Here is a 15,887-nt window from a genome sequence, read left to right as displayed (position 1 = left end):
TCTCTCTCCATGTGATCTATCATCCTCTATATCAATCTTGAGTTGTTCTAAATGCACTAAGAGAGGCACTTGGGTGGCTCAGTTGGTTAAGTGTCCCAACTCTTGATCTCAGCTCAGGTCATGATCTCATGGTTCATGAGATCGAGTCATGAGATTAAGTTTGTTCTGCACTGACAGCACAGAGCTTGCTTGGTATTCTCTCTCCCCCTCTCTCTCTGCCCCTCTCTCACTCTTTCTCTCTAAAACTAAACTAAAAAAAAAAAGGCATTAAGAAAGATCAAGCCTTGGGGAGCCTGGGTGGCTCAGTTGGTTGGGCAGCCGACTTGGCTCAGGTTATGATCTCATGGTTCGTGGGTTCGAGCCCCGTGTTGGGCTCTGTGCTGACAGCTAGCTCAGAGCCTGGAGCCTGTTTCAGATTCTGCGTCTCCCTCTCTCTCTGACCCTCCCCTGCCCACGCTGTCTCTCTCAGAAATAAATAAAACATTAAAAAAAAAAATCAAGCCTCAATGCACAAGCACATTTTAAGCCTCTCCTTCGATTTGCTACTATCCCGTTAGCCAAAGTAAGTAACATGGGCAAGCCGAGCAAGGGACAGAGAAATAGACTCAACCTCCTGATTGGAAGATCTGCAAAATATTGTGTCAATTAAAAAAAATATGTTATGCCATATGACTTGATTTGGCTAATAAAATGTGAAAACTTTGAGAGCAGAAGGTATAAGAGCCAATGCATGCTTTCTTATATTCTCCTTTCCTGCTTAGACAATAGCTAGATACACATGAGACGGTAGCTGATCTATTTGCCTTGGTTCCAGAATTATCAAGATAAGCAGAATTTCCATGCCAAATTGCATTGGACATATGGCATTACTAAGAAAGAAACTTTTGTGGTTTGAAGTTATGCAACAAAATTGACTTTTTTTTTGGTTATTGTTACAAAACCTACTCTAGCCAAAGTAATACAACAATTGTATGGAAATTAAAGTGATATTTTATTTATTTATTTTTGCTGTTTTTTTAATGTCTACTTTTTAGAGAGATAGACAGTTGTGAGTGGGGGCGGGGCAGAGAGAGAGGGAGACACAGAATCTGAAACAGGCTCCAGGCTCTGAGCTGTTAGCACAGAGCCCGATGCGGGGCTTGAACCCACAAACTGTGAGATCATGACCTGAGCTGAAGTCAGATACTTAACTGACTGAGCCACCTAGGCACCCCTAAAGTGATATTTTAAAAGAATGATTTTGGGGGCACCTGGGTGGCCCAGTTATTACTCATCCAACTTCGGCTCAGGTCATGTTCACAATTTGTGAGTTCAAACCCCTCCCCTGATCTCTCTCACTGTCAAAAATAAATAAATATCAAAAAATAAAATAATGAGTTTTCATGTGGGAAAGGGTTCATTATACAATTCTGTATCAACCAGCAGCCTATAAAGCAGGTATATATTTATATATGTTGTATAACCCTAAATTTGTGAAAAAAAGTAAATGAATAGACATATTGCCTGGCAGGAAATACATCAGAGTGTTAACAGTGGGATTATAGGTGATTTTTATTTTCTTCTTTCCTGTGTTTTCCAATTTATTTGTAATCAGTGTATATTATCATGATAGATAAAATTATTTTTTTCAATCACTGGTCACCTTTCCCTGTCCATTGTCAGGTGATTTAGCATGCCCAGGTAAATTTAGGTCCCTACCTCACTGGATTTGGGTTTGGCCATGTGATGTGCTTTGGCCAATGAAATGTGAGTAAACTTGGCATTCACCATGTTGGAGCAGAAGGTGTAAGACTCATCTTGAGGTTTGGCCAGTTATCTTGCTCTTTCCCAGGTATGTCCCATGTAGGGACTGCTCTTTCAGCCTGGGTCCTGAAGTGAGAAGACAGCACAGCCTAGTGTGTGAGGTAATAAAAATATGTATATATGGATCTCTGCTCCTGGTGCTCCTAGAGCACCTAAAATCTTATAATTTCCTAAGTGATTGAAGCACTAGCACCCTTTGTTCTAATATTTGGTCTTTGACCCCCCATTCCTGACACTGAGCTCCTAAATCCCTTGGAACTTCCTGGGTGATAGCAGTGTCTTTGTTCTATGAGGTGACTCTTGATGGGGGTGGGCTGGTCACTAGAAAGAACAAGCCATGATTAGAAGCTTGGAAGAGGGGAGAGGAGCTAGAAATGGAGTTAATGATTGCTCATGCCCGGATAATGAGACCTCCATAAAAATCTCAAAAGTATAGGAGGTGCAGAGAGCTCCTGGATCAGTGCACATTTGGAAGTACTGGGAGTGTGGTGTGCTCAGAGAGAGCATGGAGGCTCTGTGCTCCTCTCCATGCCCTTATCCATTCATCTGTATCCTTTATCATATCCTTTTATAATAAACTGGTAAACAAGAAGGACACTGTTTTCCTGAGTTCTGTGAGCCACTCTGGCAAATTAATCAATGCTGAGGAGGGAGTGGTGGGAACCTCTGACCTATAGCTGATTGGTCAGGAGTACAGGTGAGAACTTGGACTTGTATTAGCATCTGCGGTGGTGGTAGTGGAGGTGGTCTTGTGGGACCGAGCCCTTAACCTGTGGGATCTGACGCTGTCTCCAGGATGATAGCATCAGAATTGAGTTGAATTGTAGGACACCCAGCTGGTGCCACAGAATTGCTTGGTGCAGGAAGACCACTCCCATCTGGTAGCAGAAATGAGTGTGGAAGTGAGGATAAAGGGAGACACATAGCAGGAAGGGTAAGTTTTCTTTACTCACACAGCCTGGTAAAAATCTTACCCAATCTCAGCCTCCAGACAGCAAGAAGAAGAAATAAACCATTGTCGTAGTTAGTTGCTGAGATTTTGGGGGTTTGTTAACATAGCACACCTAGGAAAACTCCTTTTTTACTTTAAAATTTTTTTAATTGTCTTTTTAATTTATTTCTGAGAGAGAAAGAGAGAGAGAGCATGAGGAGGGGGGAGGGTCAGAGAGAGAGGGAGACACAGAATCCGAAGACAGGCTCCAGGCTCTGAGCTGGCTGTCAGCACAGAGCCCGACGCAGGGCTTGAACCCACAAACTGTGAAATCATGACCTGAGCCGAAGTCAGACGCTTAACCAACTGAGCCACTCAGGCGCCCCTCCTTTTTTACTCTAAAAACCCACACCTAGAAATATGAACATTGGTTACTCATAAGTCACCAAATTCCAAGTCCTACCTGTGCACCATACTGCTTTCTTTTCTTTGTCCCATGCCATTCTCTTTTGCCTCCCCTTTCAGTTACAAGGTAGAATATTACAGACATATTGTCCTGAAACAAACCAGCTCACAGATCAAAATCTGCCCCAGTCCTCTTAAAAAGGCTCATTACCATTTGCTGGGCATGTACTAGGATTGCCACATTTTGGGACCCAAGGACAGGTGAGAAAGTAGCTCATCTTTTCTTCAGTAAGAGAGTATTTTAGCTCTGGCAGACAGTATGGCATGATTCAGAAGTCACCAACCAGCACAGAACTTTTGTCATTCTGTATTAAAATAGGATTGTTTCATCCAAAACCTGACTGGGGGTATTCATAAACCACATGTAGGAGGGTTGATCATGCACACACAATATACTCATTTCTTCAAAGAAAAAGGGATTTCTTATTTTTCTATAAAACTACCTAATCTTCCTTATGAGCCCCATCCTGCTAATAAAGAAACTTAGATTTAAGTATCTCAGTATCTGCTCCCTGTCATCCCTTCCAGAATGCTTGTAAGTACACAGCTTTGCTTATTGTATGGCTGTGGAGGTGAGCAGGTGGAACTCAGATCCCTGCTATTCCTTGGATCTTCACTGTCTTTGAAGAAATTACTTCCTGGTGTACCTGGTTATGCCTCGCTCTGCCAGTACCTTCTGTGGACATCTGGGGCTAGAATACTTTGGGGCTGCTGTTTCTCACCTCAGTGGGGGCCTGGAATCCTGGTTAACTTGCCTCATTTCAGCTTTCTAGGGTTGCCTATTTCTTTGAAGTATAGATGGGATTCCCACTTGATTCCCAGCTCAGGTGGTCTACCCTACAGCCCCCATTTTGGTAACTCTCCACTGAGTTTGCCAGCAGAACCATCCACTACTTTCTGTGTCCTTCACTGGGGCCTCACAGGACTTCTGGGTAATCTGCCTGCCAGATGGGAGCTAAAGCTGCTTTACCTCATGTGGTAGCCCAGACTGGTAGAGGGGGGCACTCTGTTTCATTCCAATTGCTACCCTTGTGCAGAAGAGGAATGATATGAGCTAGACTTCCTGCCCTTGGCCTTGGGTGAAGGTCATGAAAGGAAGTGGGCCACAGCCCAAAAATTGGAAATGAGAGCTCTGTGGGCTCCTCAAACCGGAACAAGATTCTCTCCTGCTTCTCTGAGAGCCATGCTTGGGCCATGTTTGGGAGCATATTTCCCATCTGTTTTTCATTTCCCCAGCATAGAATGTGGGAGGCCAGGATCACACAACATTCCCTTCTCATTCCCCAGATGCCTCTGAACTCTCTTCCTTGAATTTTTTGTTCCAATCCATGCTGAATTACTTGAATGGCTCCCAGCACACACCATGCTATTTTATACTTCTGAGCCTATGCCTGTGCTGTTTTCTCTGCCCAGATTGCCCCTCCGACACTCATTTCTCTTGAAAACCTTCTACTTATCCCCCAAGACACTGCCCAGGATTCTTTCTCCAACACTCTCACTTCCCTCATGGCAGTTTGTACTGCAAACTTCACTAAAGAGATATTTTGTGTCTATCCTCATCATGAGAGCTTGAGGCATGGAGGCTCAGGGATGCCAGTTGGGACATCTTTGTTGTCCTGATGACTGGCATAGAAAACATGTTCAACAAATGTTGGTTTAAAAAAACCAAATCTTGGCAAATCTTGCTAAAGGATGCAAAGTATATCTCTCTGTATTGCTTACATCTGCATGTGAATCTACAATTATCTCAAGGTAAAAGGATTTAGTTAAAAACACCTTAATGAGAAAACCCAATTATTCTCTAAAGCTCCCTGGTTACTCACTGGGAGAGGACCAGAGTTCAAAAATTCAAGGTTGTTATCAAGTTGTCATTTCCAAACGGGGGATGGATAGTTCAAGCCATTAGTAGTCAGGTGCTGTGTACCCTATTTGCCCTCAGGACAATCACGCTCTGAAAGGCTTTGAGGGAAGGTGAGACACCTGCCAGCACATGCAAATTATACCAGTTATAAAAAGAAGCTCTTTTCAGGCAGAGGAATTGGGAAAAATGGACTCCTTTTGGCTTCCTTCTTTCAGGTCCTTACACCCACACAAATAGGCTAAGAGAGGTGTGTAAACCCGAGTTCGGTAACCCCTCCCCACCCCAGCCCTGCACTCGTGTGTAAGGTCTAACCTGAGCACAGCGGCCCCAGCCTGAGTATTTCCCTCAGTTTGCCATCTTACTTCCAAGGGCCAATAGCTGTGTTTCCATGCACTTGCACTGTCTGCTCATGCTGAGACATTACTGTGGGTATAAATATATAGTTGGTAATATAAATATTAGTTCCATTAACTTTCTTAAATGAACCAATGTGAGTAAAACGTGGGTGGTTTATTCTCCACAAAACAGAGTACATTATTTCCCCTTTAGTGAATATCTCATGTTGGATTTGTTCCTAGTGCAAGTTCTTATCAGATACAGTCATCTACGGGGTCTTCTTTTTTCCCTGAGGAGTGAAAGTGAGGGTCTAGGAGCCAGTGTAGACCCCTTTTATGAGTGGCCCTCCAGGACTTTGTTAATCTAGGCAGAAGTATGCATTTTATAATCTGCAGATTATAATCTGCTGCCTAGAGTTGGGATGTTGTGACAGCTTGTCAAAGTCCCTTCTTTCCTCAAGTGTCTAGAAGGGTTTTGCATCTATTATTACTTTTTTTTTTTTAATTTTGTAATGTTTTTGAGACAGAGACAGAGCATGAATAAGGGAGGGGTAGAGAGAGAGGGAGACACAGCATCTGAAGCAGGCTCCAGGCTCCGAGCTAGCTGTCAGCACAGAGCCTGATGTGGGGCTCGATCACAAACCGTGAGATCATAACCTGAGCCGAAGTTGGACACTTACCCAACTGTGCCACCCAGGCGCCCCATGGTATTGCATCTCCACAAGACTGTGAACTACTTGTGCAGAGGGACCTTGAGTTCTTCACATCTGCACACTGGCTAATTTCCAGGAGCTTGATGCTGTCATGCCAAGGCGGCAGAGACACACACCTTACTAGTGATGTGCAGGGGTGAGCGAAGTATGGTTTACTGGGAAAGCTTCCACATTAGAGGCTGCAGAACCCTGGGCTTCCATCATCCTACAGAGAGATGTGTGCTTGACTGACCACAGCTGAATGCCCCCTGGGAAATGGCTCCAGTGAAAGGATCCTGCCCAGCACTGCGCTATGGATTTATAGGAAAAGGATGGCAGAGAACATATGGTATACATTAAAAAAATTTTTTTTCAATATTTATTTTTGAGAGACGGAGAGAAATAGGGCATGGGCAGGGGAGGGGCAAGGGAGAAGAGACACAGAATCTGAAGTAGGCTCCAGGCTCTGAGCTGTCAGCACAGGGACTGACATGGGACTCGGACTCACGAGCCCTGAGATCATGACCTGAGCTGAAGTCGATGCTTAACCGACTAAGCCACCCAGGTGCCCTCATATGGTATATGCTTGAAGACAGCGCCTCCAGAGATTAGCTTCTGGCATCAGTCTGTTCTTCCCTCAAGCTAACACAGACCTGCTAAACCAGCCTCTTGCTAAACTACCAGGAAGATGGTTGGGATTCGTCTCCCCTCTGGCACCACACTGGTAATTTGGCATACAGTTAAGTGTTGGATTAACAGGACTGTTATTGTTAGAAGGAAGTTCATGTTTATTTCATTTAAATTTGCTCTCCTTCCACACACTAGCTGTGGTAAGGTCCCTTAGAGGTCGATGAGCTGGGCGGGATCTGGGGAAATTTTCCATGCCTGCCCTCTTCATAGGGAAGGGGGTGGGAAGATTGGCTAGAGTGGGGTTTTTTTGCACCTACATTCCTAGGATGGAAACCAAGCAAACTTCTCTTTCATGCTGGGTAGAAGTCAGCCTCTGAAGAGGCACAGGAGCAGAGGAACCAGGTGAGCACAGCTTTCTTCCCTGCAGCATAGCTTGGGCAGAGTGGCCCCCATTGTGCCCAGGAGAACCTCATGACTGTGGTGGGAGGGATCTGGTTAGGTATGGTAATCATGTTGTCTCAGCCAAAACATCAGGGCATTTGGCAGCCATAGGATAACTGCTGAGTGCTCTTTTGGAGATGTTTGAAATCAGGGCTATCTCCAGGGAAAGACAATCCGGACTATCAGAAAGATGGGTTTCTTATGAGCCCTTAAGGCCGCAGAATCTCTGGAAGTTCTAGATCTACTGTTCTGAGTTCAGTATGGAACAAGATGGGGCTCCTGCTGAAACAGGAGGGGCAGAATGGGTGGGAAGAGTCTATACCACAGCATGGTGAGCTTCCACTGCTACAGTGACCGATGGCAGGTCTCAGGGATGATGACGGGGGTTGCACCTTATGGGGTCAGAAATGTCAGAGCTCACGTAGTGTGAAGGGTCCTCACCACAGTGGGGCTGGCAAATACCTTCCTGGGGAGAAAGAAGCTTCACTTCCTTCCATAAGCAGTAGGATGAACTGCAGATTTAGAAGGCAAAGGATGTGGTTCTGAGCATTGGGCAACCCTTTCTTTTTCTCTCCTTCAAATTGAAGAGACTTCCAGGAGGGAATGAATCTGCAACTTGCCAGTGATGGCTGGTCCCACGAATTCACTGTGTCAAGAAGGAAGAAACTTACCCTTCTCTGCTGAAGCCCAATATGACTCATCTATTACTACTACTACTATTACTACTACTACTACTACTACTACTACTACTACTACTACTACTGGTTATTAACCAGGAATTTTGCAAAAGTTGTACAAAGGTTTTTTTCACTTAACCCTCAACAATAACCCTATGAGGTAAGTTCTATTAGAATTAAAGAATCTGAAGTGAGGCCACATAAATTGTTCAAGATAAAACAGCTTGGAGTGGTATAGTCTGGATCAGAACACAGTTCAGTAGGACTCTAGCTTCACTATTACCCTGTTATGCATGTGCCTCAGATGTCCTAACAACAAGTAATCTATGCAGCCAAATATCTTCCTTCAGAAAGTGCCATGTGGCAGCAATTGTGTTTATCCTTTTCACCACTGCAATACCAATGCCTCAGCCGGTGCTTGGCCCATCATCAGCACTAGATATGTATTTGTGGAATAAAAACAGGGATGTGTATGTAGCAGCAAACCAGAAGTTTGTACAGAGCCTCAATCCTGAAGTAGGCTATGAATCATATTCCTATACCAGGTCAAGGGAAGGAGGCCACGGGCCATCAGGCTATTTGTGCCTTTAGTATTTCAACTCAAAACAAGCATTGTTTTATGATCAAAATGAATTATCCTGACATTCTTTCACATCTTATCAGATTCTTCTTTATTCAAAATGTTGTTGGTACTATTACTTAATAAACTGGAGCAAGCAATAAATTCCATTGGTCTACAGAGACTGTGGTTGGGTTCCCAGTACCAAAATGATTTTGATTATTGAGTTGGCATATACCCCTAAACATTCCTAAATCAGTGGTTGGCAGCGGCAAGATTCTGAGAGAAAGAGAAAAAAACAGTGCGCGCGCACACACACACACATCTAGCAGCTTCAAAGCCTCTTACACATTAATGGATTCCTTATGGATTACATGGCTGTAATTGTGAAAGAGGACAAAGAGCTAGAAAGAATCTTATTTCTTTAAACACAAAATTAAAAAAAAAAATCCTTTGAATAGTCATTTTTTTCTGAAAAGATTAGGGAAAAAAACCCTAACATAATGGAACCCTTAAAAATGTGTGTCGGCCACACAATAGGAAACCAGAATAAATGTAAGCAGGGCAACCACATGAAGCCAAACGCAGAGTTCATCTGCACTCCAAAAGCAGACGTAGATGGAGAAAACAACCAGCAGAGTGGAGTAGTAAGAGGGAGAATGCCAAGTCATAGTAAGAGGGGGTAGAGGTGGGGGTGTAGTAGGGGGAGGAATATTCTAGAATTCAAAACAACAGACTATTTGTATCATATTCCTAAAATCTGTATAATGAAACTTGTTTATATTATCCTCAAATTAATTGTTTGATGTTCAAATTTCAGTGTCCCAGCCAATGACCCACCAACAATTTCCTTGTTCATAACATTTTCTTTTCTTGGTCCCTTGAAAAAATAACAAATGAGTTTCTCCGTTTATAAAGCTGCTCTGAAATGTCTTCTTACGTCATGGGGGCTGGAGATCATCTTGGGACACTGGATAGTAATGGGGGCCCTTGGGCTGAGGAACAAGAGGTTTTGTGATTGTGAAGCAACTTCTGATCCCATTAGCTGATGGTTGACTGACATTTTGGAACAGGATTTTGCAAGGGACTGGGGAAAGGAAAAGAAGGAGCATGGGAAGGAGGCCCTTAAAAGACTGAGAAGTCAGGAAGGAGCTGAGTGCTCCCAGATTTGAGGAGGATTTTATTATTGGACACAGATCTCTGGTAAGCTTTCAGCCAGAATCTCAGAGGCCTGGTTTGAGGGGCCTAGTAGAGGCTTTCTATCAGTGTTGTGCTGTCCTTCCCAAGAAAATTGGCTCTGTCAGCAAAGATACAGTAACTTCTTATTTATAAATTAAGCAGTAATGTGTATAGGCATAGTGGTGAAGCCCTTCCTAGAGAGCTAAAGGTGATAGTTTAGGAAAAATAAGATGCAGTACAACCTTACATGCCTGGAAACTGTTTCTCTGAGAAGTGATATAAGCTAAAAATTACTAGTTTCATGAAAGATTTATCTAGATTCCTTGGTACTATATTTGTAATAATTACTGGAAGTGAAAGACTTTGGGAGCTATTCTTAAGTTTTTCTCATTGTTAGGATCAGAAGCAGAACATTGGTTGGGTTGATAGAATCTGGCTAGATATGTAATTTCTCATTGAAAGCAAAAATTACACTTTGAAAGATCTCAGGAAGCCCCTCTGTCCAAAATGTGTGGGAAGGTGAAAAAAAAGTCATACAGCCCACTTTGAAGCCCACTTACATTATGTCCTAGTTGTGGCACATTGGGTAAATTAATCTCTCTGAGCTTCCACTCTATGATAAGGGTAATAACATGTCTTTAATAAGTTTTCTGTCAAGGGCAAGGGAGATCATATATGTGAAAGCCTAGCATTGGGCCTGGGACCTAGTAGGTTCCCATGAAATATTAGTTCCATTTATTTCCTATATTTTCCTTTTTACCCCTGCCCTCTCCCACCTCTTGCACTCTGATTCTTGAAGTCTTTTAACCAGTGACAGAGCCTTTCTTGAACTATTAATATAATTATATAATATAGTTAATATAATAATGATAATTAATTTAACATAGCATTAGTAAGCAGTTACCATACATTTAATCTCATTCAATGCCCAAAACAACCCATGAGCTAGGTGCCATTATTGACTTCATTTTACAGAGGAAGAAACCAAGTCTAAGTAGGGTTAAATACTGTTTCAACGATCTATTTCTATACAACAAACCACCTCAAAAGTTAATGGTTTGAAGTAACCGTCATCTATTGTGTCTCATGATTCTGAGTTGCCCAGGCTCAGCGGGGCAGTTCTACTCTACATGATGTTGTATGGCGCAGCATTTATCTGGAGGCTCAGTGGAGCCAGAACATCCAAGATGGCTTGCTCACATGGCTAGCAATTGGTGCTAGCTGGGAGCACGGTGGAGACTGTCCACCCATGGACATCCATATTCCTCCTACTGTCTCTCCTGGGATGGCAGCTGGATTCTTTTTTTTTTTTTTTTTTATTTCTAGGAGAGAGAGAGACAGCGTGAGCAGGGGAGGGTCAGAGAGAGAGGGAGTCACAGACCGAAAGAGGCTCCAGGCTCTGAGCTGGCAGTCAGCACAGAGCCCGACACGGGGCTCGAACCCACGAACCGCGAGATCATGACCTAAGCGAAAGTCAGACGCTTAACTGACTAAGCCACCCAGGCGCCCCGGCAGCTGGATTCTTAAGGAGCCCTCCAGGAGGGAAGAAATGGAAGCTCCCTTTCTTTAAGGGTTGGGCTTAGAATGTCACTTTTCCCATGACCTGTTGGTTAAAGCAGTTACTGGCCCAGGAAGATTTGAGAGAAGGGGAAACAAGGTCTACCTCTCAGTGGAGGGGTGGCTGGGTGGAGTGGGGAAGGAAGGAGTTCTGGCAGCTAGGATTGGAAATGATCTACCACATATACTTTGCCCAAAGTCACAGAGCTAGTCAATGTCAGCATCAAGATTTCAACACATCATTCTGACTTCAGAATCCATGTGCTCAGCCACTAGGTCATACACGTGACAATATACAATTAAATGCCAATGTCTATGGAAAGTGCAATGAGTGCAATACAATTTCAGAGGAGAGATCAGTATAAAATTAAGAACTCTAAAGACCCTAAATTGAAAAGAGTACTCCTTTTGTGCCCCCCTTCCTACATACTGAAGAATAAATGCTGTTTCTTGAAATGTCACAAAGGTTACATGTGCTAAAGTTAAAATAAAATATTTTTAGATTTTTCCATTTCAGAATTCTATATATATTCATTAAAGCTGAGATGTGTGCGTGTATGTGTGTTTGTGTGGTGAGGGGGGCGGGTGGCGTTGGGACGGCTGAGACCCCTGACTCACAAGTGTTGTAAGCACATGCTCAGCCTGCCCGGTAGGTAACTCATGCCTGTGGGGGGAGGTCCAGAGGTCTAGAGTCAGCAGGGAAGCTCCAGGGAGAGGTAGGATTTAGCCTGTCTTTGAACTCTGATTAGGATTTGAATAAGAGAAAGGGAAAGATAAGGAAGGAAAAATATGAATAAGACATGGAGCGGGCAATGAGCATTAAATATCAAGGAGGTTGGAGGAAGGGACCAGGCTGAAATAAAAAGGTCTGGATTTGGAAATGGGAGGGCTGGTAATCTACTTGATGACCAGAGCTAATTGGCTCCGCATCTTCAGAGGTATCCTAAAGTAGCACTGAGAATCAGACTACAAAGAATGAAGATCCTCATGAAACCTAGGTCCAGCTGTGTAAACTCTTGTTTTAGCCTTGGCCTTGCTAAAGGCAGATGCCTGAAGAGCCCAGTTGGGGGCTGGGTCGGAAGGATACTGCGTGAGGATCTCCCCAGTGGCTGATCCAGAAACATCCAGACTCATATCACTGTCTCACTAGTTTCTTTCAGAAAGGGACTGAGGAGCATAAAGCAAACCCAGTCATCGTAACCCGTCTGATAGCACTCTTCAGAGAGTTTATTAACCTATATCTCTCTTATATTACCTATCTACCAGGACTTCCCGGTGAAGGGCAAGGACTTTGGGACCTTTTTGAGTCATTCTGAGCAAATACCATCTTCAGATTATTTTCCTACTAAGGTGGCTTCTATCATTTTCATTTGCAAAACCTTCTCTCTTTCTTCATATTTGAAAGAAACCCAGTATGACTGTTATTTTTTTCATGTAAATTATAAATATTTAGAATGTCAAAAAAAAAAAGAAATAAAAGCAGATGTTTTCCCTTATTCTGGCCCCAAGTAGTGCCATATTAAAAAACAGAGTATTTTCAGGTTTCATTAAGAAATATCTCAAGAAAATAAACATTTGTTGAATGCAAACAAGAACATTTGTTGAATGAGTGGCCTGTATAAGGTCATGGAATGAATATAAAGCCAAGTCAGAATCCAAACTTCATTCTCTCAAGTCCTAGCTGAATATGGAAAGTCTAGTTAGTGCTTTCTATCTTCTATGCAGTAGATTGACTGCAAAAGGAACTTATCCTACTTTTGGACTCAGTTTGGAAGCTTCAGAATTTGGATCCCAACCCCAACTGCAACAGAGTTCAGAGATGCCTGGAAAACTTTTAAAGCCAAATGCAGCACCTCTGCTCACTTCTCATTCTCATTGCCTCCATGATGTTTGGTGCTTCTGACTGGACCCTCCTTGAATTCTCTCCAGCTCCGGCTCAAACTCATCTCTTTCAACTCTGGTCTATCAGCAGGAGCTCCTCTTCAGAGTTGTTCTTCCTTTGAACTTTCATTTCTGAGCTACTTTTTCTTTCAGTTCTTCAACAGTGGGTCTCAGCCAGGGATATGTATCAGGATTTCTTGTGCAACCTATTTAAAACTTGGAAAGGTGTGCCTGGCTGGCTCAGTCAGTAAGGTATGTGACTCTTGATCTTGGGTTTGTGAGTTCGAGCCCCATGTTGGGTGTAGAGATTACTTAAAAATAAAATCTTAAAGGGGCACCTGGGTGGCTCAGTCTGTTAAGTGTCTGACTTCAGCTCAGGTCATGATCTGAAGTTTGAGCCCCACATTTGTGAGTTCAAGCCCCACATTGGGCTCTGTGTGATGGCTCAGAGCCTGGAGCCTGCTTCGGATTTTGTGTTTCCCTCTCTCTCTACCCTCCCTCACTCACACTCTGTCTCTCACTCTCTCAAGAATAAAAACATTGGGGTGTCTGGGTGGCTCAGTGAGTTAAGCATCCAACTTCTGCTCAGGTCATGATCTCACGGTTCGTGGGTTTGAGCCCTACGTCAGGCTCTGTGCTGACAGCTGGCTCAGAGCCTGGAGCCTGTCTTTGGATTCTGTGTCTCTCTCTCTCTGACCCTCCCCTGCTCATGCTCTCTCTCTCTCTCTCTCTCTCTCTCTCAGAAATAAAAACATTTTAAAAAAAGAATAAAAAAAATTAACAATTTTTAAAATAAAATAATAAAATCTTAGAAAAATTAAAATTTAAAAAAACAACTTGGAAGTATAATGGCCATAATTTGAAAATTCCACTCAGGTGACTTTGATGGACATTCCTGTAGCAAATAGTTAGTATTTTTGAAAGATGTCTCCAAAATATTTCTCATCCCACATGCCCTTCTGAGATGTGATCATGCCGTTTTCCCCATCAAGAGGTGGAATCTATTTCTTAATTTCTTGAACATAATTAGGCCCTGTGACCAATACAATGTTACAGAAGTGACAGTAAAGGCTACCCTTTACTAGCCTGGTAGCTTTAACTCCTGTCTCCTGTAAGAAATGTCATCAGAGGACACTTGTGGGGATGAGCACTGAGTGTTATGTGGAAACTAATTTGACAATAAACTATTAAAAAAAAAAAAAAAAAAAAAAGAAATGTCATCAGATATCCTGAGACCACCATGATATGAGAAACCCAAGCCATAAGGAGCATCCCAAATGATAAGCCCCCATGTGTGGAGCATAGAGGCACCATGTATGAGTGAAGAAGCATCCTGAAAGTGGATCCTCCAGGCCCAGCCACGATAGTTAACACCATGCAAAACAAAACTATCTAGCTTACCTAGTCCTTCCTCAAATCATGACCAACAAAATCATGAGCAAAATAAATGGTTGTGTTAAGCTTTGTGTGGTAGTTTATTTCTTACTCAATGATAGGTAATCCAGACCAATCCCTCCTTCCCCATAAACACAAACCCTGTTAAGAACCATTGCTCTGTACTATCTACCGGGCCTATATGGTTTCAGCCACTACCATGAGCTGACAGTTCAGAAATCATCTCCCCTCTATCTGGGTATTTATATAGATGATCTGCTGGCATGTCAAATGCAATGCATACTAAACTGAATACATCATTTCCCTTTTTAAAACTCCTGTTCTCTTTTACAGTGAATTGCCCACACTATCTTCCACATCACCTTGGAATATTTTCTTCACTTCTCTCTCTCACCTGGGGCAGCCAGTAAGTCACAATGTCCTTTTGTCGTCTTCTACCTATCCACTCTGTCACTGTTCCAGTGAGGTCTTTATCGTTTCTCAGCTGCAATGTAGTAGTGGTCTCCCAAGTGATCTCCTTGCTTACCATTTCTTCAGTTCATCTTCCACATCATGGCCGGAATGATTTTCCTAAAATGGAGTAGGCTCATATTATTTCTGTTCCCTCAAAATAACAATAACTCCAGAACATTTACCAGTAAAACTTTACACTTCTCAGTGTGGTAATCAATACCCTTTACTACTTAGCAATAATGTAACTTCACCTCTCAGCCGTTACCTCCTCGTCTCAGTCTAACTCCCAGCTACCTGGTCTACCAGTTGCCTTTCCAGAACTCTGGGCTTCTGCATGGCTCAGTCCCTTTGTCCTCCTTTTTCATATGTAGATATTCTTTGTATATCTCGAAGCCCAGCTCAATTTTCATGTTCTTTTGGATACACTTTTGGGTTGTTTTTTCCCCCAGGGCTGTCACATACAGATATGCAGATTGTATACTATACAACTCTAAGGAGAAATCTTCACAATGACCACAATGTGATTTGCACCTCTTAGAGTTGTAAAGTGCATGACTTACAAGAACACTTAAGTAATTATTTCATTCTCTGCACTCCTTCTTTTGTGGCTATTTTGTTCTCTTTAAAAATACTTTTATAATACTTGCTGTATGCTAGGCACTGAATAAAAGACTACAAAGACGTGTTATGAGACCGTGGTCTTGAGAGGCTTAAAGTTAGGGCAGATAGGCATATAACCAAATGTATGCTAAAAACACTGTCACCTCTGTTTTATCCTTAATTTATTCTTCTCCATGTTAGAGTTGGTTGAGAGCTCTATTTTAGTGCAAAATTCTTAGGGGCAGAAGTCATGTCTTATTTTGCATAGCCCACAATGAACACTTGGCTTTGCACAGATAATGGTTATTAGATTGTATCAGATGTACCAGTTGTAACAAGAGCAACCATTTATTGGCTCTGTATAAAGAGCCCATAATGCTAGATGGGAAGTATATGTTTAGAGCTGTGGTGGACTACTGTGTTCTTTA

At 42.7% G+C, this 15,887-nt stretch overlaps 1 protein-coding gene across 3 annotated transcripts in view; it reads right to left on the bottom strand.

Moving 5' to 3' along the window:
- WASHC3 (WASH complex subunit 3) overlaps window positions 1–15,887 on the bottom strand; it is a 120,814-nt gene that overhangs the window by 12,547 nt on the left and 92,380 nt on the right. For 2 of the 3 annotated variants that reach the window (XR_013337128.1, XR_013337127.1), the window contains exon 8: window positions 14,801–14,976. Coding sequence is in view for 1 of the 3 variants with exons in the window: in XM_077772271.1 (XP_077628397.1) it covers window positions 14,940–14,976 (37 nt within the window). In the remaining 2 variants the exon portion in view is untranslated. Of the gene's footprint in view, window positions 1–14,453; window positions 14,977–15,887 lie in introns of those variants that run through there. The other variant, XM_077772271.1, reaches the window with a different exon arrangement.

This window comes from Crocuta crocuta, unplaced genomic scaffold, assembly GCF_008692635.1.
Source record: "Crocuta crocuta isolate KB4526 unplaced genomic scaffold, BGI_CrCroc_1.0 scaffold216, whole genome shotgun sequence".
Classification (NCBI taxonomy): domain Eukaryota; kingdom Metazoa; phylum Chordata; class Mammalia; order Carnivora; family Hyaenidae; genus Crocuta; species Crocuta crocuta.
This window is presented reverse-complemented; position numbering and strand designations above follow the sequence as displayed.